The following is a 21,111-nucleotide window of genomic DNA, read 5'->3' as shown; positions in this document are numbered from 1 at the left end:
TTAAGTAAAGTTTGATCCTACGATATTCCCTAGTGGAAATGTTTGGCTGATAAAATTTTTGGACCATGGTAAATAAAATAAATCTGCCCAATTAATTAATTATTTGGGGGGTTTAAGGCAGGGAGGCAGATTATCTGCCCTTCCACTTTCCGTGTCCTTCTGTTTTGTATGATTACGGTTAAGTTACGTCAATATTTTGTATTATTTTTTTATAAAGATAATAAGACAAAAAAGAATGGTAATATAAAATATTGACATAACTTAACCATGATCACACAAACAGAAGGGCACGAGAAGTGGGAGGGCAGAGAATCTACCTTCTTAAGGCAGAGATTTTGACATTTTATCATTGGGTTTAATGAATGTGGAGACTTGAGAATTGAGAGATAGATTAATTAGTGTTTAATTAAAGTTTGATCCTACGATATTCCCAAGTGGAAATATTTGGCTGATCAAATTTTTAGACCATGGTAAATAAAATCAATTTGCCCAATTAATTAATTATTTGGGGTGTTTAAGACAGGAAGGCATGCCTCCTGTTTTATGTGATTACGGTTAAGTCACGTTAACATTTTATATTATTTTTTTATAGAGATAATAAGACAAAAAGAAATAGTAATATAAAATATTGACGTGACTTAACAGTGACCACACAAACAAGATAGCACGAGAAGTGGGAGAACATAGAATCTTCCTCCTTAAGGCAGAGATTTTGGGTTATGGCCTTATGGGTCCCAACTCCAAGGTCCCAATCATCAAGTAAAGAATCTCATTTGTGCCTAATAACTTTTGTACATAATAATGTTTAATTAGTTTGAAATACTGTTATAATATATTGTATTACGTGGAATGGTAATTCAGGAAACACGTCTTTTATTATTATGTAGTAGTAGGGTGTGAAGTGTGAATTCATCACTGATTTAACTAAAGAGAGAAAAACAAGAACAATATTTGGCTACTCAAAGATGATTAGGAACTCCGACTCAAAATTTTTCAAAATTGTTTGTTGTCAATTATAGAACTTCGTATTTATAATCAAAACTATTAATATTATAAATTATCTTGTAAAGATTACATTTGCAAAAAATTAATTAAAATTAAGGTCATTTAGTTATCAAACTATTTAAAAACAAATGAACGATATTGGTAAAAGCATTACGAACCATATATGTATTTGTTACAATAGATTGATTAAACGAACTTAGTTTTAATTTATTTTTTGCATAAATGATTTTTACAGTGTGATTCATAATATAAACGATTCTGATCACAAACACAAAAATATGTGATTAAAATACTAAGAATTTTAATTAAGAATTCTTATTATTTTTTAATAGGCAAGTATTATTCAAAAAACAAACAACAAATTGGCAGAGTTGAATGGAGAGCCAAACAATAGACGGTAGACAAATTGGCATTGAGAATCGAGATTGCTTTTTTCACTATTTCCTTGTTTGTTGCACACTGTCGCGGTAAAAAACAGTAAAAAGGAAAAGTAGTATGTAATTATCTGCCTTGTCACTCACGTGTCACTTTGTGTCCGGTTAACAGAGAAGCCAACGCCACGACGGAGGGTCCCAACCGGTAAAAGGGATGTGTCTGTGTCCGGACAAATGAGAAGCCATCGACACGACGGAGGGTCCCAATAGGAGTTGCATACTAACTCCAGAACAACGAATCACGAATGCAAACTTTCACGTTTACTATGATGTACAAGAACAATGGCATTTTAGTAATCATCAATATCCGTCACGGTGCAATTAAGGTAAATGAATAAACAACTTATATGACATCAGTATCATTTCAACTTGCTCCGATTGCTGAACAGTTAAGTAAACCGCTTCACATTTGAGTAATGTAGGATACCCTTTGTATAGAGAGACTCTTCAACCTCCAATTGCTCTTCTTCCTCATTTCTTTGCTTTGTTATTTCCAAACTATTGGTTGATGTAAACGAGCTTGGAGGCTGCTGCTTTACTGTTCACCAAAATACCGAAACGCTATTTGTATCTGTGGACCTCAGAAAGTAATTGCAGGTCATCTCTCCACCACTGATGAATTCCATGGGCTTCTTTCAGATCCCTTGAAGGGGTTAAATTAACAGTCAGATTTGCAGAAGGAATGAGGTGCAATGGCGGCTCGGGTGCTGCCTGCTTTCCCATTGCGTGCATTAGTAGACCCCCCAGAGAGTTCTGGGTTGCTAACCGCTCAATGGCTCCTGCTCCAATGTCCTCCATCTTTTTCCTATGTTCGAAATACCCTATATACTCAGAGCAGATGTCATCAGCTGGATTGACAAATAGACCTGGGAGCCATGCAGCCATAGTAGTGAATGGTTCGTCTTCTGGTTGACTTCTGTGTTGTTGTTGTTGTTGTTGTTGCTGCTGCTGTTTAGCCTTCATAGCAAGAGTGAGTCCAGCAGTAATCACACTGCCTGCAAACCGAAGCCCATGCTTCACTCTCGTATCCTGAATCCTCTCTATTGGGGCAGACACAAATGGCGGATTGAAGAGAAAAGATTCGAGATAATTGCCAGAGCTAGCCATAGTTTTTCCAGCAAGCATTGCCATGGCAGACCCCAAGGAGTGGCCAGCTAACCAAACATTTGAAGGACCTGATGCAGCAACCATATTTCGGACAGCTTGCACAGCAATCTCGAAGCGAGATGTCCTGTGAAGTCCATTTCGGATCACCTCAACATCCAACTCAAGATCTCGTGAGACTGAGTCATACTTCGTTAAGGTGCCTCGGAAGGCAATCACATAACAAGGGCTTCCTTCCGATGGACGGTTACAAAGAGATGGTGGAGGTTTAAACTCGTATAAGGCACCAAAGGTAGAGAAACCAACATCATCCACAAGCTTACGGAGCAGCTTAAAATGGAAGAACTCCCACCAAGGAGGAGCAAGGGCCTGGGGCCCTTCTCTTTCCTCTTGGCGGTCCCGTTCAAGAATGTAGACACCCTGAACCAAACAAGCGGCAACAGATCTTCGATGCTGAGTGTTCTGCCTGCATAGCACATATTTAAAATCCCATATCATCTTTCAAATTCAAAGAGAAGGATATGGTAGCTTCTAAGAGAGAGTACTAGAAGCAGTGGAATTCTAGATAGAAGCAATTTTCATCTTGACCAACCTTGATAACAGATAGACTAGTACACAATCAATTTAATTTTCGTGCACGAGCTTTGTACAATTGGAAGTTTATTGTGTAAGATAGAAGCAACTTCCAGATCTTACATACCAGAACGTGGAAATGTGAATAATATGACATAATCGGGTGTCTGAGTGCCAGCTCAAGTTACATAAATTGTGCAGATAGACTACATGCGATATAAAAGAACACACCGAGTACCAATCTCAACCAAGAACACACAAGCCAGTATATTGAACTTCTTGTATAGTCAGTAATTGACATTGAGAGAACCATAACATAAGGACTAAAATTCACATTTTCATCTATATTTGCTTTTCACTTTGATAAAAGTCGAGGTGTTCAGATTGCTCAAACAAGGATGCAATTAAAACATGTCGACAATTTGGAAGGGCATTGCCCTGACGTCGGAAATAGAACTCCTTCAGTGATAATCGCAATTGTGAGATTATGATCGATGATTAACATAATCTAATAAACATTTTGCTCCAAATAACAAGGAACTAGCTCTACACAATCCATCTTCATGTAGCTATGTTATCATCTTAAGATACAAATCCATTAAAAACATGCTCCATACCATATTCGTAATGATATAAACGAATATCAGATTCATTTACACCATACGCTAGGTGCAGTCGTTAAGAGTCTAAGGGTTTAGGTGCAATGATCTTACCAGTCAATGGAAGTTAGGTGCAATGGTCCTGAAAGGTCGAAACTTTCCCTCTCCGAGGCCATTTACGCCATACGCCACTCTTCCCGTTCTGCATTCCACAATTCCACAAGGAAAAAGTCACTAGTCATTGATACAAAAACTTGAATACTAAATCGAAAGCACGAAATACACTACAGAGAAATTGAGATGCACAACAGTATGAACCCAATTCGTGCTTCATACTTTTTGTCTAATTTGATTAAGATCTGGCCACATCCATTAACTTACATAGTTTTGAAACTAATACTGATTAGGAACAATGAAAACTATCGAAAAACCAAGAAAAAAAGAAGAAAATCATCGCCTAACCCATCAAATCAAAAATTTTAAACAAAAATCTGTCACAATTTCTCAGATACAGATAAATCCCAGAAAATGCAAAACAAAAAAGCAAAGAAGCAGCATCAGCAGAGAGGCAAACGTACAATTAAAATGTGCTAAACTGGGCAGATAAATAATTGGAAAATAAAGGAGATTAAAAAAAACGTACCTGAAGAAAATAAACGAGATTTTACCGGTTGTATGTTGGAAAAAAAAGAGGGGGTTATTTGATGTTTCCTATGAGGGCTGAGCCGGCTGGTGGATTCGAACGTTGAAATGTCCACGTCTGTTGCTTTATACAGAATCGGGAATCGGAATAATATGAGATCCGAAGCTTCCTTTGGGTCGGGTTTCGATGTTCAAACTGTCAAAACCACCCGCTTTCGAAATCTTGGTCCGCTTTGTCGAAACGACCCGCTTGGCGTGGCCTGTTTTGTCTGTGTTGTTTTCTCCTCCTCATCTACGTCGTTGGGTCAAAGGTATAGTTATATTCTCAACGGTATGTCGTTCGCTCCCCCTCCCCTCTCCGCAGTGGCCAACGAAGCTTACTTTTCGCATTTGTCATGGACCCGTGTCATTTATGAAATGAAGATAAATAAGGAGTGTAGGAAGCGGGACGAATCGTTAAGTAATACGTGTTTATGCAAAATTTAACTGTTGCATAAGTCAATAAGATCTCCATATGTCGAAAAAGCTTTCTCAATCTTTATTCTCCTAAGATTCATCGTTCATTGGCCCACTAAAAGTCTTTCCTCTACCACCAGCGACAACTAAGGCTTCACCCGCAATTGAGCTCTCGATCTCACCTAGCGTAAATAAGAATCAAATCCCTTGAGTTAACCATTCGAAAGGAATAAAAAATTTAACCGTCAATTTTTTGTACAATTCAAAGATACATACCATAGAAAAAAATTTGCTACACCGAAAAGTGGAGAAAGTTTTTCTTTGTTTCGCACGGTGTCGATTTCACAGTGATGGAAATGAATGGCGCAGGTTCAAACTTCGTCGATAACTAATCTAATATCTAATCTAACAAAATTTATCGTTTGAAAAAAAAAAAAATAGTGAAAATTGATAATTGGCCTAAAACATATATCAATAGTGGTTCAAGTTCCGACTGCTCTTCTTGCCGAGTTTGTTTTAAACTTCCATTTTTCTATGCACCGAAGTTCGAATCCCACACATTTTTAATGGACAACGGAGTGTTGTTCATTAAAAGGCCCAACTTGCACCACAGACATGCTCGAAGCAGAAGCAAGTTAAAAAAATGGCACATCAGAAGCAAATCACATATATACTATAGAAATGTTGCAGCTGAAAAACAAGCATAGCGATATCAAGTGAAAGATGGCATCACCTCACACCAACTCGTTAGTACATGAATAAAAATAAACAAAATGCCTCCGAACCCGCCTTCCTGCCCACCATTACAACAAAATCGTAAATGAATGAATCGTGTGGCCATCTCGACAAAATCCACGTTCGAAAGGTATAGCAGATGTCCTGCACACACATCTACTTCGCCCAAGCAACTGAATCTATTTCTGCTTGAGCACTCCTGTATAGCTCCAGCCTCTTTGCAAGGGAAGTACGCCTCTCCATTACTGCCGGATCCTCATTCAGTAACGACGACAGCCGCTTTGTCTGTTCAAAAAATTCAGAGTTAATCCAGAGTCAGCATCTCTCTCTACAAGGACCGTCAATTTTTGACAAAGGGACAACTAGCAAAGACGGGTAGAGGATATCTTTACTTACCTCCAGTTTTCCCAAGTCAGTGAAGAAATGGTCAAGTAAGCTTCGTTTTGCCTCTCGAACTTGGCAATAGACCACAGACTTGGGGATGGAGTTACGCAAGCTTGCGCATACCATATTGACATACGCCAGAACATTAGACCCTGTTTTTTACGAGCAAAGAATTTACCAACAGAATAAGGTGTCTAGATATTGGTCCAATAGAAAAGAATAGCAATGTGTAAACCTCCATAGAATACAAGTGAGCCTAATTTTTATTTCATGAGACTCACCAATCCGCCTGAGATATGAATCATTGTATCTATCAAAAAGTGAATGCGATGGGTTTCCGCCCTTGTCAATGTCTTGGGGAAGTTTACGGAAGAAATCAACTGTCAGGTAACTACATTCCATATCAACTAGCTGTAGTGTTGCCTTCTTGCTTTGTTCTCTCATTCTCTCGAGCGACTCAGTAGCTGCATTTGTAACCTCTACTCTGAGAGCAGGATACTGCTTTAATTCCTGTAAGACAACAAGGGCAGCGTCAATACAAGATGAAAACAAAAAACAAAAACGAGGAAATGGACAGTAAAACGAGACTAACACCAAAAGATAACAAAAGGACAGAAAAATCAATGGAAGAACTAATTAAACATGGTTGTGAACATACTGGAGTCTCACTGATAGCCTTGTGAACCAGATCCTTCAAAATGATGTGAACCTGGTATAATGAAAAATTCAAAATAACTCATCTTAGCACAAGCAGCGTGATAAAGTAATTACTAAAAATTTTCAGAGACGGAAAGGTAAGCTATAATCATACCGCATCAACAGCTGCCTCAGCAGGACCTCTTATGCTAACTACAGAGGATTCAATGAGACGACGATAACCTTGTTCAGGAGCTATAAGATGAGGTTGATATCCATCAGCTTCAGTGATGAGCTTTCGTATATTTTCCATTGAAAGCTGCTTGTCAAATTGCAATCTTTTCAGAGCAGCAGGAAGCTGATTATCAAAAACATTGTATATCTTATCACCACCTGGACGCCTGTGGATAAGAACATATTAGTATTAAGACTATTAAATCATAACAGACAATAAATATTGAGCCAAGCACCAGTATTGTAAAAGATTATTGCGGTAGATACATACACGCCATCAAGATGTTCTTTATATATCCCATCAAAAAAGCGACAAATCTCCATGATGGTATATAGTTTACCCTGCAAGGCCAAAGAAATCAATCAGCAGCAACTCTTGTAAAAGTTAAAAAATAGAGGTCAATCTTCATAATCACTTTGACTTTAAAAGCAAGACATTTCAAAAGATTCAATGAAAAACAAAGCAAACTTACTCCAGCGTCAGCAGAAATAGGCTTTCCAAGACGACTCAGTTCAGTTTCAAGTTCAGCAACAGTCTTGCTAATAAGGGACTGGATGCCAGGAATTTTTGACTTAATTACAGTTTCCAAATGCTGCGACAGTAACCATCACAAGAATTTAGTGAAGGCGATCAAGATTAATCCAACGGTAAATACAAAGGAGCTACTAACTTTCTTGTTATAGTATACCGAAATCAGATTGAAGTAGGGTATCAGTTTCCTACCTTAGAAAGCATTTTTGCTAGATGCTCAGAACCCATTCTGTGAGCAAGGTGCCTGTATTCTGGGGTGGTAGAAAAATACTCACGTTCTCTACGCCTGGCAGCAATCATGTCTACATTCTTGTTAATATCTGCTTGTGAGCGATTCACAACCCCAACCCAAGGAAACTTTAGCCGATATGACTTTCCTTCCAACATCTAAGTAACCCAAAAAGGAAAAGAAACTGAGGAATCAGGATATAAAAATATGAGATTTGCTACTCATTGTGACTCAAAAAGAGATTAAATACGTATGTTTATAACTTTATATGCAGGCATTATCTGGACTGGACACTGTTGTATGTATGTCATAATTTAGTCTAGTACTCCATACAAAACTAAATAAAGAAAATCCCAAAACGAGGTAACTTGTTGAAGATATGGACTTTAAGGACTTGCGGTATATTTGAACACTCATAACAAAACCAAGAAAATGTATGACTAGATAAAACTTTTCATATGGATGGATATGAATCAGCCAAGATACCTCTATCCTAAACGATTCTTGAAATATGTAGCTATAAATAAAACTTTTCTGGACTTTAAAAAAGTCAAAGAAAGATCTTTTGAACAATAAACCAAGATTCTTTAATACTTGCTAGCTTAATGGTTGTTTACCGAATTATCCAGTCTCAAACATTTAAAACAAGATACTAGGCCAACTTACGTCAACTGCATCAGTACCCTTGTCCATAAGATCAATCTTTGTCAAGACTCCAAGTGTCCTCTCCCCTGCAAAAAGAAAGGGAACATACTGAATCCTTCCACATCTAAGTTTCCTATGTACTTTTGCAAGATATGGTGGTCAATTGTGGCCACTACAAGATATCACATTTCAGTATATTGATATAACAATTCCTTGATTAGCTGAACCTTTTCTTAGAAAGCATGATGCACAAGAACATGAAATATAGCAAGAGAAATACTTACAATATATAGAAAATAATATTAGGGTTACCTGTTGGATCCACTTCGCGAGAGATCCTAATTGCATCAGATGTAGCAAGATCTTGATTGGCAGGTGAAATAGCTAGAATTATACAGTTGGGCTGCAAAAAATGTTTATCAGACTATGGTTCAGCATATTAAAAATTTGAAAAAGAAAACATTCCAATGGATATTACCTTCTCAATGTAGGAGCGAACCATATTTTCAATGTCTTGCACAATATTTTCCGATTGACCCTCTACATTCCCAAGAAAGGTTGTTAGGAGATGCTTATAAAGTGCCCACATAATAATTGCCAAATCTATGAGATCCATGAAACTTACCAACAGCCACTTTTGTAAGCCCGGGAAGATCAATAAGTGTCAAGTTGACAACTGCCAAGAATCAACAAATATAAACTTGATATGTCAGTAAAAGAGAAGATCAAAATATGCATACATAAAACTACATTACATGAAAATATTATACTGCGGACGTATTAAAGAAAGGAAATTCTGGACCTCATTCCCTGATATTCAAATTTAATTAGCTGAGGCCCAAGGCCTTAATATTTTAAAAGTGGACCAAGTAGAAACATCATTCCACTTTATCTGTTGTATATCGTTTCGAAAAGAAATGTGAAACTAATACATACAAGACTTCAGCAAACTGATATATATAGTGGGGAGAAAGGCTGGTATTATAAAAAGACATTTGACCTAGGATTGTCTTATCACATTCAAACTAGTAATCAAACAGTCTATGAAATTTAATTTGAGTCCACCCCAATTGTTCCATGTTCCAAGATACATGACAGCACCACATTCTCATTCCCATTCCCTAAACCATGATGCTCCAAGTTTTAGGTGACTATAAACCGCCAATTAAAATAAAAAGAAGCAAACAAGTCAAAGATCACTTATCTTACCATTAGGAGAATATATGCTAAGATGAATTGGAACGCTAGAGATTTGTTTACTGCGGCCGGTTTCTCGATCTGTCTCATCTGAAATCTCCTTTCTCACAGCAGCTGCACAGATGGTAATTATTTAAAATGAAATACATATGCAGATAGCTCTGTGTGTAAATTTACAAAATAACATATATAAAATATACTGGGTCACAAAGTCTTCTTCTTTGTGATATAATTTTGAAATTTTCATATGGGGAAAATCATCTAAGATGCGGAATCTTTACAGAAAATTCTGGACACCAAGAAAATTTAGTGGCATTTGTCACATTGCAACAAAAATGCAAACAGGAATTAGAATGAAGAGAAAGAAACCTACCAAAATCAGTGAACCTCTTTCTTGGAAGATGGAGAAATTCCGCATATTCTCTGCTTCCTTCATCAATCTTATGAAGTTGCAAGACAAGTGGACGCCGAGTAACAATTCCTGCAATTATTTCCCATTCAAAAATACCCAAGAACAATATTCCATGTTAACAAAGTGCCTACACGAGAACTAACACCCCAAGAACATCTAAGAAATTGAAGTCACTACACTGAACGACTAAACAAATATCACCAACCAACAGACAACCATTCACACAAATAACTAAGATTGCTTGGGATTCGATAAACTTACCAGAACCACGTGGTAAGAAATCCTTCCCAACAATGCTCTCCAAGACAGAAGACTTCCCGGAACTCTGCAGGACAGAACAAAATCATAAGGATACATTATATATACCATCAAATGAAAATAAATCCGTTCTCTCTACTTTTTCTTCTCCAATTTGCTATTGTATTCGACATGCCTTATTTTCTCATTTTCATTTTTGCCCCAAATTAAGCTAGTTTCAAGTTTCAAACTTTGGATCCAAATTTTTGTAGATCTGTGAAAAATCAAACTAATTTACAACTCCGCACCAATTTGTGCAACAGAGTTCATGCAATTAAACCAAACCGCCATAATCAGCACTGCTAAATACACAATTAAGATCTAAGCTACAGAGCAATTGAAAACACAACCAGAATTCATATGCATGAATCAATCGTAGAGGTAAGATTGAAGGTGAGGTATCGGGAGCTGACCTGTCCACCGACGACGGCGATGGCGGGAAGAGAGTCCCAAAGAGTCGGTAATGCGCTACCTTCGCCATAGTCACCTAGAGCAGTACAAGCTCTCTGGATTTTGTTCACCAGCGAGATCAGGTTCTCCATTCTTGGCTTCGGAAGTTGGTGGCGGCGGCGACGACTACGGCGTCCGAATCAGATCGCCTGGATCTGAGGCAAGCTCGAAACTTTGACGTTCAAAGACCTAGATCTGCGGTGGAAACGATGACGACGGGCGAAGAGAGAGAGAGAGAGAGAGAGAGAGAGAGAGAGAGAGTTAGTTTTGAAATTTCGAAATGTGTTTGTGTTTTAAAAGGAAAGTGATATGAAAGTGCGACGGGTGAGAGTGCGGTGCGAATGGGAATGAACGACTCAGCGTTGCGTTGAATTGAACCTGAACTCGACACGACTCGACTCGGCTCGACTCGCTGGATCCGCGTACCCGTGTCACTCTCCACTATTTGTGGGTTGGACATTTTCTTATTTTTATTTATTTTTGGGAATTTATGTTTTTTTATATAAGGTCCGAAAATTGAGTCTGATTCTAATTTTATAGAAATTAAACTCGTATAGTGAGTTGGAAAAATTTGAGTTTTATGATAGCAATTTCAATTATTAAGTTTAATATATTAAACACATGATCAATTACTTTACAGAAATAAAAGTGAATAAACCAATCATAAATATAAGAAAAATAAATAAATAGATCAGTCGCACGATTAATAGATAAAACTAAGTCAAACTTACGTAAATGACGGTGGAAGACCTAAGGAAAATAAAGGCCGGTTTGGGATATATAATATTTTTATACAACAACATAGGAATGGCGGGAATAAATTTGTATTGAACTTAACATCTACGATATTTGAACCGACGTATCACCCTACTACTCTACTCTCCCTATCCGAATTGATCCTCTTCCCTCTTTCCTCTCCGTCTCCCTCTTGATCCTCTATTTCAATCTTTTTTATGAAAATGGAGGTCACGAGAAGAGGAAATTGGTACACAATAGAAAAGGGGAAGGGTGTGTGATCATTGACTTCTTGCCCGTCAACTTCGATTGGTCTTTCTTTCCCCTTTAAATTTAAAAGTTCGAAAAACAACTTCTATTTCCCAACCAAAACAGTTTTTGGATCTTAATATTCAACTTAAAAATACCTCTTCTTAGAGTCATAGTTTACTACTTAGTATTAAAATAAAATATTAAACAAATCCTGATTTATTAATATTAAAAAACAATACAAAAAAATAAATAAAAAATTAGAGCACAAATAAAACTCGGTGACAAGTTCATGATTATTGTTGTAATTAACCCTTACAAGGCAAGTGGCCCTCTACCACAGTGGTGGAGAGGATTGTTGCCCTTACACTACAGCATGGGTTCGAATTTCATTGACTTTCTAATCTAACATCTGACCTAACAAATCTATCGTTTAATATAAAAATAAAGAGAACTTTAACGAAAAACCACATTTTTACACTAAAAAGTCAATTCTGGTACTATTCACTTTACACTTTATTTTGTCATTTTCGTTAAAACTCAAAATTTTCAAGTCATATTCATTAGTTTTCCTAAAAATAAATAAATAACACCTTTACAAGATTCATTAGATGCCTTATAACTCATTTAAATTTTTTTTTGTTCCCCTCGTCATTCACATCATTCTAATATCATGTTAAAAATGTCAACAGTCATTTAGTATTACGACATAGTGGTATTTTTTTCATTTATAAATGAAATGTCTTAGTTTCGATTCTCATTTTATGACACACATTTTTTTTATCAATGTGTGCAAACTTAAGTCATTTTTCTCAGAACGATCTTGAGATATTAAAACAATAACATAAGATTGACCAACAAAGAAGAACATCGAAATTTACTTGCCCTACCAAAATCCCTACCAGTTGTTTGTCTAATAAGGTTATCAAACGCTAAAAAGAGAAAAGGATTTCAATTGAAGTGCGCCAAAACCAGTGTTGGAGTTTGAATCATATCGTACTGTTGTTGAACCGGTGGGCACACCTTTCCATACACAATCATTCTGCCTTCTCTAATTTCATTTGTTTTTTTTTAACGAACATTCTTTCTATGTTCCAATTTTCCATTAATGCGTTGTGATAGTCCGTTTAAGTCATATAATGGGTAGTCTAATTTGGTATCGAATTTTTCATTCGCAAGATTCGAATTTAAGACTTCTCATTTTATAAATGAAGAGGAATACTACCAGACTATACTGAAAGACTGCGGTTTTAACTTATTGCTAAGTTAAAAGCAAATTGTCCAATTATAGACGGCCAATATTCTTATTTATTTTATATACCTTGGTGCAGCCGACTAGTCTAAAATTGTTTGAATTCACATCCCTGTACTTTAGTTTTCCAATAGAATATTGCTCGAATAAAAAACAAAAGGAAAATTTAAAATAGGTCTAATTTTATAGGTTACATTTTGAAATATGTCTAATTTTTAGTAACTTTTAACTTTTGAAATAAGTTCAATTTTTATTTACTTTGGACCTATATCAAAAAACCCCAAAAAAAATTGCTAGACAACAAAAGTCAAATAATGACATGGAATTATAAGAGAGACGCAGCATGCAATGGCCACAAGACGAAGGAACCCATTTTTTTTGGAAGACGGTCGGCCAAAGGTTCAACAAGAATCAAGAACTAACCAAAACAAACTGCAAGGGGCCTTGGCCGACAGCCATGACATGAGAGATTCTCAAGTATTGGTGACGTAGTACGGTTGTCCGCATACAAGAATTTCTCCTTAACTACTTTTTACTAATAAAACAACGCATAATCTCTGCAAGACCACTAAACCTAAATATAAAGCATAAGAAACTATCACCCTTTGGAAAGCATAACAATCATTAAGAAAACATATGAAATTCAATAAATTAAGAAAAAATCTTAATGTAATGAGAGTAAACTTGAAAAAAATCTTTTCAACTTTCCAATTCATCTCTACGTGAATTTGAATTTGTGCTCTATTTTGGACAATAAAGAAGGAAGGTCCCCCCTTTTTTTGGAAGTTCGAGTGCATGCTATATTCAAACTCCAACCCAACGGCACAATGCCAAGTCCCATGAAAACGTCTCTTGTTAATACCTCCCTTGTAATGTTTAAATCATATATGATATGCTAATTCAATTAAAAGATTCGTTTAATCCGCTCATTCAATCCAGATATTTGTCTAATCTAAATGGGAGACATAATTTCGAACTCTCAAGCATCTTCAAACTTATAGAACGAAGTACCGCCACACTAAAATTGAGTTGTCCAATGCGATTCCAAACACAAACTTCAGTGCAATACTCATAACTATTTGTATATGTTTTTTGATATGAAATCGTATTTGTATACCACTTATATTTGTAGCCATGTTCCCAAATGATGGGTTACATGCCCCATTTCTACTAGTTTGGAAGAGTGTGTTGTTCACTCTTTGCATCTTAGTTTGAATTTACCTCGTTTATATTATAGTGTGGGCTCATCTCTTGCCACACCACTATGGAAGAATTGTTAACGAATGGTTATATTACAGTTGGAAAAGACCCGTTGGCCTTATAAGGTCCATTCCTACCACGTTAACGAGAGCAATTTATATGGCATGAGTACACCGACACGTGATATCCCGTATCAATAAAACAATGACATGTAAACAAAAATTGTACGTCTTTAATTCATTGGTAAAGTAACTACTACGACAATATACATGTGTCATGTAAGTCTGCATTGAGTTTACAAAAAAAAGACGCTTTGACTTTATAACTTCATCATCGTTAGATGAAGATCTATTTGACGAAGACTTATTCAACACACAAATATCTTGTTTTGTAAAGCACATGATACAAACACAGATGAAGATCTATTTGACGAAGACTTATTCAACACAGAAATATCTTGTTTTGCAAAGCACATGATACAAACACACTCTTTACTTGATGGGCTGTCAGCATACCCTTTACTTGGTGGGCTGTCCAGAACCACACATTTGACGTACCACACCAAGGTCACTAGGCCTTTCTCCTACGCTGGCTCCCAAATTCTTTGTAAACAGTTTTGAAAAGTGATATCTACATATTCATTTTTATTCACTTTTTAACTAAAATGGTCTCTGAGATTTGTATAATTCCTTACTTTGGTCCCCGAGATTTCAAATAGAAGTGGTCCCTGAGATTGTTCACCATCCATCATTTTGGTCATTCCGTTAAAAACTCCGTTAAGTGTCCCAGAGCTCTTCGCCAGAAGTTTGGGTAATTTTCAAAACTTTGTAACTCAATCGTTTCTTAACCAAATTCGACCCATAATATATCAAAATGAAGATAGGAAAGTGTAGAATAAGATTATACCTATTTGGAATCCCAATGGTTGCCGGAGATGGTCCGAAAATAGCCTCAAATTTGATTGGTCCAAGGGAAAACTGGACAACTCGCCGGAAACTGGGGCAAACTTTAAACGTTCATAACTTCTTCAATACTCAACGTAATCAAGTGATTCAAAAACGAAATCATACTTCTCGACGAGAAGAAGAGAATTATATCTTTTTCAGCGGCTAACTCTCCTTGGTTTGGCCGAAAAACTGCTCGAAAGTAGCTGTCTTGGTCTCGAGTTAGCCATTTTTGAGCCGTTTTCCGGCCAAACCACGACGATTTGGCCACTGAAAAAGATATCATTCTCTTCATCTCGTCGAGAAGTATGATTTTTCATTTTTGAATCACTTTATTTTGTTGAGTATTGAAGAAGTTATGAACGTTTAAAGTTTGCCCAGTTTCCAGCGAGTTTTCCAGTATTCCCTCGGACCTTCGGACCAGTCAACTTTGAGGCTATTTTCTGACCATCTCCGGCAACCATTGGACTTCCAAATGGTATAATCTTATTCTACACTTTCCTATCTTCATTTTGATATATTATGGGTCAAATTTGGTTAAGAAACAATTGAGTTACGAAGCTTTGAAAATTGCCCAAACTTCCAGCCAAGAGCTCCTAGACACTTAATGAAGTTTTTAACGAAATGACCAAAATGATGGATGGTGAACAATCTTAAGGACCACTTCTATTGATTTGAAATCTCAGGGACCAAGGCAAGGAGTTATGCAAATCTCAGGGATCATTTTGGCTAAAAAGCATTTTTTATTTCTCACACCCTTCTTAATTTTTGACAATCGAATTAAATGAATTTTAGAAGATCAATAGCTAAAATGGGTGTGTGAATAGCACGATCCAAAGTTTTTATCCTCTCTAATTTAACATATGTATACACTCAAATATAATACAAAACTACAAATACAGAATAGTAAACGTAGTGTACACAAGTTCACGGTGCCAGACACATAAGCAGCCTGAATGCAGCCCATTGGTACATGTAATTCTACATGTACCAGTTAGTTGTGTTCGTGTTGCTTCCGGGCGTGCCATGATGCCATCACGCAACAGGCCGATCCCCCATTGGAAGGAATGAGCGGTCACTTGTTTCTGCTTGGCTAAGGGTTTAAAGATCAGACAAGTTTCTTGGGTCTGTTTTATTGTGTTTTCTATTGCTTCAGAACCACCAAATTTTTTATACACTGCAGTTATTAGTGTACCTAATTTGATTTCGAAAATGACAGACATGAATTCAAACTCCGAGCATTTTCCAACTCAACTTGAGAAAAGAAGTACGACCAAGGCGAGTTGCCCAACGCTAAACAGCCAATATTTTCTTTACTGCAAACGAGGGTAGCCAAGCAGCACAGAATAGTTTGTTCACTAACATGCTCCAATCCGCCTCTTCGTGGTTTAAATATCTAGTAGAATATCGCGCAAGGATGAAGGAACCCAGGCACACAACAGAGAGATGACAAAGTAAAAGCATAAATGTCTCTAACAACACGGTCTCTTCTGGACATTCCGAATTCATGTATTGCAAATAACAGTAAAAAGCGGTCCGATCTCATGACCTTATTATTCAAAATACATGTAGGAGCATAAGTAACAGCAATTGGTTAGAACTGCACTACTAAAACTGTGATGATCAAGTAAAACTGTAAAACCAAAACATAACATTAATTGGCCACAATCGCAACACCGCAGTGACCAACCGCCTAAAGATCTGCGAACGAAGCTCGTGAGAAAGAACCTAATCTCTGCAAGGCCACTAAACCTTTACATCGAGGGTGAGAGATGACGACCACTAAACCTAAATATAAAGCATATGAAACTATCACCTTTCAGTTGCTTAGAGTCCGTGTGTCCAAAGCTATACGGATTTTTGGCTAGTCTAGTTCCACTGTCGATAAACACTAAACTAACATATAAAGCCTATGAAACTATCAGCTCTCAATTGCTAGAGTCTGAAGTTTCATAGCCATATGGATTTTTGCTAGCCCAGTTCCACTGATCCCGGCACATGTCGTCAATGGAATATTTCGCCCTGCAAGGTAATTTCAAATGTAAGATATAAGGGTTTGCGGCACACTGGATAAATTTTTCACAAACACTATGTACTCACTTCCAGTTCAGCTCTCTCTCCGCCTTTTCAGTCGATGCATAGACAACTTCCGCATCTCCAGGACGCCTCCCAGACGTGAGAACAGGAAGTTTCTGAAATATTAACAAGTACACAAATAAGCTTAACCAAAATAATAAAAATGGTCAAACATAACCAAAATAATAAAAGCCTTTTCTGTATACTGTGGAACTGGAACAAGGTCCGAGATTCTTACAACGAGTGAGTCAATCAAAAGAATTGAACACAATATTCTCCAACTATATAAATTCTAGTATTCGCTTAATTAGAATAGCCATTCTTAGGCTCCCAGGGGGTTGAGGGTGGTTGAGTGATTGAGTGCGTGTAGTCGTAGGTTTGAATTTTTCTAATAAAGGGAAACGAAAAAGTTCTTGTCAGATGGACAAAGCTAAAAACCACTGTGGTAACCATCTCATGTCAAAATTCTGAAACGTTATCCACACTTCTGTCCAATTTGATACAAAATATTTGACTATGCAGACACAAGTGACCCCTATCCTAAACAAGATTACAGTGATGTTCAGAACACACTTCGCATAATGAGACCCCAATTTTACATGCAGTACAATGTTCATAACAGATTAGGGTCCAGAAATCAATACAACAACCGATGTTTCTAAGCATGGATATGTTTCTAGGAATCAGAAGGACAACGAGGGAAGTAAATGGAAATATTTGCAAAAACAAACCTTTCCAGATGCCTTTTCAAATGCTGCAACCATTTCCAAGACTGATGTTCCTTTACCCGTTCCTAAATTGTACACCTCGCAACCTGTGGATTAATACAGTGAGTTAATAGATTCAACATCTATGTCAAACAAAAGCAAAATAAAATGTGAAAGTTCTATATTGAAATTGTCTGAACCACATTAGCATGAGATAAATAAACACCAAAAAATCACATTTGAGGCAAGACATATTAAATAGTTTGAGGGTGTGGTCTTGCATAAAATAATCTCCAGGTCAACCTAACAGAAACAAGTCAAGTATCACAGACAAAGAAAATGGTGATGTAGAACCCCTACCCATAGTATCCTCATCTAACTTGTGCAATGCAGCAATGTGACCATCTGCTAAATCGCATACATGAATATAATCACGTACCTGAAATGGAACAAACATCATCAGAATTAAACCTCCAACAAAAGTATTCAGCGTAAGACAAATAGGAAAGCCAAATGATACCACCCTAAATCTCCATAATTCATGATTAATCAATACCAGAACAAAGATGAAGCATTCGAGATATATCTCAAGTAATAAAGTAAACTGAGCATCTATATAAATTCGGATATATAGCCCAACCAAGTTAGTGCAGACGTGAAAAAATTTGCTTAAAGCAAAAGGTTAAAATGAATACATACCCCAGTACCATCCTTGGTATTATAGTCAGTTCCAAACACTGTCACGGCTGGACGCCTGCCTACAGCAACTTGCTGCACAAACGGCATGAGATTGTTTGGTATCCCACGGGGATCCTCACCAATAAGGCCACTAGGATGTGCACCGACTGGATTGAAATATCTCAGCAATATGACTTTCCAGTCAGAGTCTGAGCGGTAAATATCTCGAGCAATTTCTTCAATGAAAAGCTGAAAGATAACCTCATTTCATTAGACCTCATAGAAACATATACAGGGGATGAACCAAGAAACTGCTAGTGATGCTCTCACTGAGAATATAACCAGACATTTTGAACTAGATGTACATTATTATGGCCATATTATACCTTCGTTCGTCCATAAGGATTCGCTGCACCAAGTGGGAAGTCTTCTGTACATGGGACCACCTTCGGCCAACCATAAACAGTTGCTGAAGATGAGAACACAAGCTGAAAACATTCAAAGTATGAGAAAACCGTGTCAATGAACGATCATATACATCCAAAATCTGAATTTAAAAATTCTCACTATCTATAAAATTTGGGAACTTGAAAATGATAAACAAGGTATATGCAATCAACATTATATCAAGGCTGAAGGAACATAAGAGAGAACCTTCTTGCATCCATGGGCAGCCATGACTTCCAACAGAGTAATTGTCCCAATTAAATTGTTGTTATAGTAAAGCAATGGTTTCTGAACACTTTCACCAACTGCTTTGAGTCCAGCAAAGTGTATGACAGCATCAAATCTGCAATTTGGAGAGACGAACAAGAGAGGTTATAACAGGAACACCAAATGGTAGATGGCAAAATCAAGATTGATGGCGCTTTTCGGGTGAAGATGCTTACGGTGTTGAACAAAAGAGATTATCGAGTCCCGCTTTGTCCCGGAGGTCCAGCTGCAGGTGGAATTGGAAACAGAGTTACGAGAAATCATGATCATCCATGAATCAATGAAACAGTATGTCTATCTAATATGATACCTCAATTCTGCATAACTTTCTCAGCAGTTATATTAAGGCACAAACATCACGAAATTTCATAAATTTCCCAAATTTTCAAATATAAAAACACAAACTTGGAAACCCAGAAAGCAGAATTACAGTTCTCCAAAAATACCCACCAAAACAGAAGATTAAAAGTAACCCAATTGTATATATTTTTGTTGTTTATCCAAGCCAATTAAAATACCAATTTCTGAAACTTGGGTATAAATATTCAGTCCAAAAACCAAGAGTGTCGGTTTCTGCCAATTGAAAATTCGAAACTACAACTGATCAAATTAAACAAACAATCACCCGATTATCAAAATTAAACACAAAAATTCAAAACCCAAACCTTGTGGAAGGAGAGGTTTTTGCCGAATTCACGAGCGAGTTCCCTGACGCGGTTAATGGCGACTTCGGAGGAGTTGTCGAGATTATCAACGACGACGGTTTTGAAGCCGCCGAGTAAAAGCTGAAGCACGGTGTGGCTGCCGATGTAACCGGCACCGCCGGTGACCAGTATGCACTTGGCCATGGAAGCAAGCGAATTAGGGCTGTCAAACGACAGCGCAGTACACGAGGCAGAGGAGGAAGAAGAAGTGGTGGGAATGCTGGAAAGCGTGAAGATCTTTGGGTGCCGCAGCAAAAGCATGAAAAGAAGACCAATATATAGGAATCGCTAATGGTGCCAGTCGCCAGCGATTACTTTAATCAAACAATTAATTAAATTAATTAATTTTCCAGAAGGAGGACGAAGAAGAAGAAGCAGCAAAAAGGCGGTTTAAAGTCTCTCTCTCTCTCTCTCTCTGAGAGAGGGAGTAACTGAAATTTTGGAATAATTAAATGATTAAAAAACGTGAAGAAATTAAAAAGAGCGTTTCGGGGTGGACCAGATCTGACACGTGGAGCGATCTCGGGTGGGGTGGGGCTTTGTGAAGGTTCGGAGTCTCACATGTCCACCAGCGGAATGATGGCGAGGACTAGGGTGTAAAGTTACGGAGGCGGAGGAGGAGGCGGCGAGCGGTGATTGGTGACTGCTTTTGTTTTAGGTTAAAATCTGGGATTAGAAAAATATCTGGGATTAAAGAGTGGAATCTTGGAGAGCATGCTGGATTAAGGTAAAAAACAAATAATTAATTTAATTGGATTGATTGATTGAGTTTAAGGTTGGGCCCATGATCTCTTGTGTAATCGCTGGCATTGATTGGGTGAGATTAGGAAATTAATTATGGCGTTTAACGTCCATATATTTGAGACAAAGAAAGAAATTGACATAGTTTGACCTTGTTTAATGTTTTTTTTTGGAGAACTGTTATGTTTGACACTATGGAAAATGAAATGAATGATGAGAAAAGTCACGTCTTTAGGAAAATATTATGGAATTATTTTTTTAAGCTATATTTTGTAAATTACATGATGAGACTGTTGATGATTAGTTTTAATTTATAATGATTTAAAAAGGAAGTCGAATCATAACCCGTTAAATTATGTGGTTTACATAATATGATTTAAGTGAATGATCTCTTTAGCATCATCCTATTTTTCATGGAATCGATTTTAAAGACTCTTTCCCTTTCGAATATTGTTTATCAACAAAGGGAGTGTGAATATGATTCTTATTGGGAACTTTTGATAATTGCATTACACTAAGAACTAGTTTTTTTTTTTTTGGTCAAACC

The 21,111-nt window shown here is 37.1% G+C and overlaps 3 protein-coding genes across 5 annotated transcripts; all 3 read right to left on the bottom strand.

The window, feature by feature from the left end:
• Positions 1-1,683: 1,683 nt before the first annotated feature.
• On the bottom strand, positions 1,684-4,677 carry LOC103949240 (GDSL esterase/lipase At4g10955). Of its 3 annotated transcripts, none has more exons than XM_048589061.1 (3): positions 4,359-4,677; positions 3,830-3,917; positions 1,684-3,009 (listed from the first exon to the last, which is right to left on the bottom strand). In XM_048589061.1, the coding sequence occupies exons 2-3, from the start codon at positions 3,889-3,891 to the stop codon at positions 2,001-2,003; spliced, it is 1,071 nt and encodes a 356-aa protein (XP_048445018.1). In that variant the 5' UTR covers positions 3,892-3,917; positions 4,359-4,677; the 3' UTR covers positions 1,684-2,000. The 3 variants fall into 3 exon arrangements, with proteins under 3 accessions (XP_048445018.1, XP_048445017.1, XP_048445019.1); XM_048589060.1 differs by having other exon boundaries at positions 4,384-4,676; XM_048589062.1 differs by lacking the exon at positions 4,359-4,677 and adding an exon at positions 4,294-4,315.
• Positions 4,678-5,457: 780 nt separating this feature from the next.
• Positions 5,458-10,844, bottom strand: LOC103949239 (dynamin-related protein 5A). Its single transcript, XM_009360342.3, has 16 exons — positions 10,528-10,844; positions 10,079-10,142; positions 9,779-9,886; positions 9,418-9,519; positions 8,834-8,884; positions 8,687-8,748; positions 8,521-8,611; positions 8,230-8,294; positions 7,527-7,721; positions 7,276-7,395; positions 7,074-7,144; positions 6,744-6,969; positions 6,591-6,641; positions 6,214-6,442; positions 5,945-6,084; positions 5,458-5,833 (listed from the first exon to the last, which is right to left on the bottom strand). The coding sequence occupies exons 1-16, from the start codon at positions 10,654-10,656 to the stop codon at positions 5,705-5,707; spliced, it is 1,833 nt and encodes a 610-aa protein (XP_009358617.1). The 5' UTR covers positions 10,657-10,844; the 3' UTR covers positions 5,458-5,704.
• A 5,588-nt stretch (positions 10,845-16,432) lies between these two features.
• On the bottom strand, positions 16,433-20,430 carry LOC103949238 (UDP-glucose 4-epimerase GEPI48). Its single transcript, XM_009360341.2, has 9 exons — positions 19,785-20,430; positions 19,296-19,345; positions 19,060-19,195; positions 18,792-18,893; positions 18,427-18,654; positions 18,088-18,166; positions 17,752-17,834; positions 17,045-17,136; positions 16,433-16,966 (listed from the first exon to the last, which is right to left on the bottom strand). The coding sequence occupies exons 1-9, from the start codon at positions 20,082-20,084 to the stop codon at positions 16,873-16,875; spliced, it is 1,164 nt and encodes a 387-aa protein (XP_009358616.2). The 5' UTR covers positions 20,085-20,430; the 3' UTR covers positions 16,433-16,872.
• Between the last annotated feature and the right edge of the window lie 681 nt (positions 20,431-21,111).

This window comes from the organism of the source record quoted next, unplaced genomic scaffold, assembly GCF_019419815.1.
Source record: "Pyrus x bretschneideri cultivar Hongxiangsu unplaced genomic scaffold, Pyrus_bretschneideri_v1 Contig3, whole genome shotgun sequence".
In the NCBI taxonomy this organism is placed as follows: domain Eukaryota; kingdom Viridiplantae; phylum Streptophyta; class Magnoliopsida; order Rosales; family Rosaceae; genus Pyrus; species Pyrus x bretschneideri.
This window is presented reverse-complemented; position numbering and strand designations above follow the sequence as displayed.

Coding starts and splice junctions, on each gene's coding strand:
- LOC103949240 (XM_048589061.1), bottom strand. CDS start 3,891: ATGGCCTCGGAGAGGGAAAGTTTCGACCTTTCAGGACCATTGCACCTA. Junction 3,010..3,829: donor CACCTAACTTCCATTGACTG/GTAAGATCATTG, acceptor TGTGCTATGCAG/GCAGAACACTCAGCATCGAA.
- LOC103949239 (XM_009360342.3), bottom strand. CDS start 10,656: ATGGAGAACCTGATCTCGCTGGTGAACAAAATCCAGAGAGCTTGTACT. Junction 7,145..7,275: donor CTATTTCTGCTGACGCTGGA/GTAAGTTTGCTT, acceptor TTGGCCTTGCAG/GGTAAACTATATACCATCAT. Junction 5,834..5,944: donor CTGACTTGGGAAAACTGGAG/GTAAGTAAAGAT, acceptor TTTTTTGAACAG/ACAAAGCGGCTGTCGTCGTT.
- LOC103949238 (XM_009360341.2), bottom strand. CDS start 20,084: ATGCTTTTGCTGCGGCACCCAAAGATCTTCACGCTTTCCAGCATTCCC. Junction 19,346..19,784: donor AAAACCTCTCCTTCCACAAG/GTTTGGGTTTTG, acceptor TTCCACCTGCAG/CTGGACCTCCGGGACAAAGC. Junction 18,167..18,426: donor ATACCAAGGATGGTACTGGG/GTATGTATTCAT, acceptor GTTCCATTTCAG/GTACGTGATTATATTCATGT.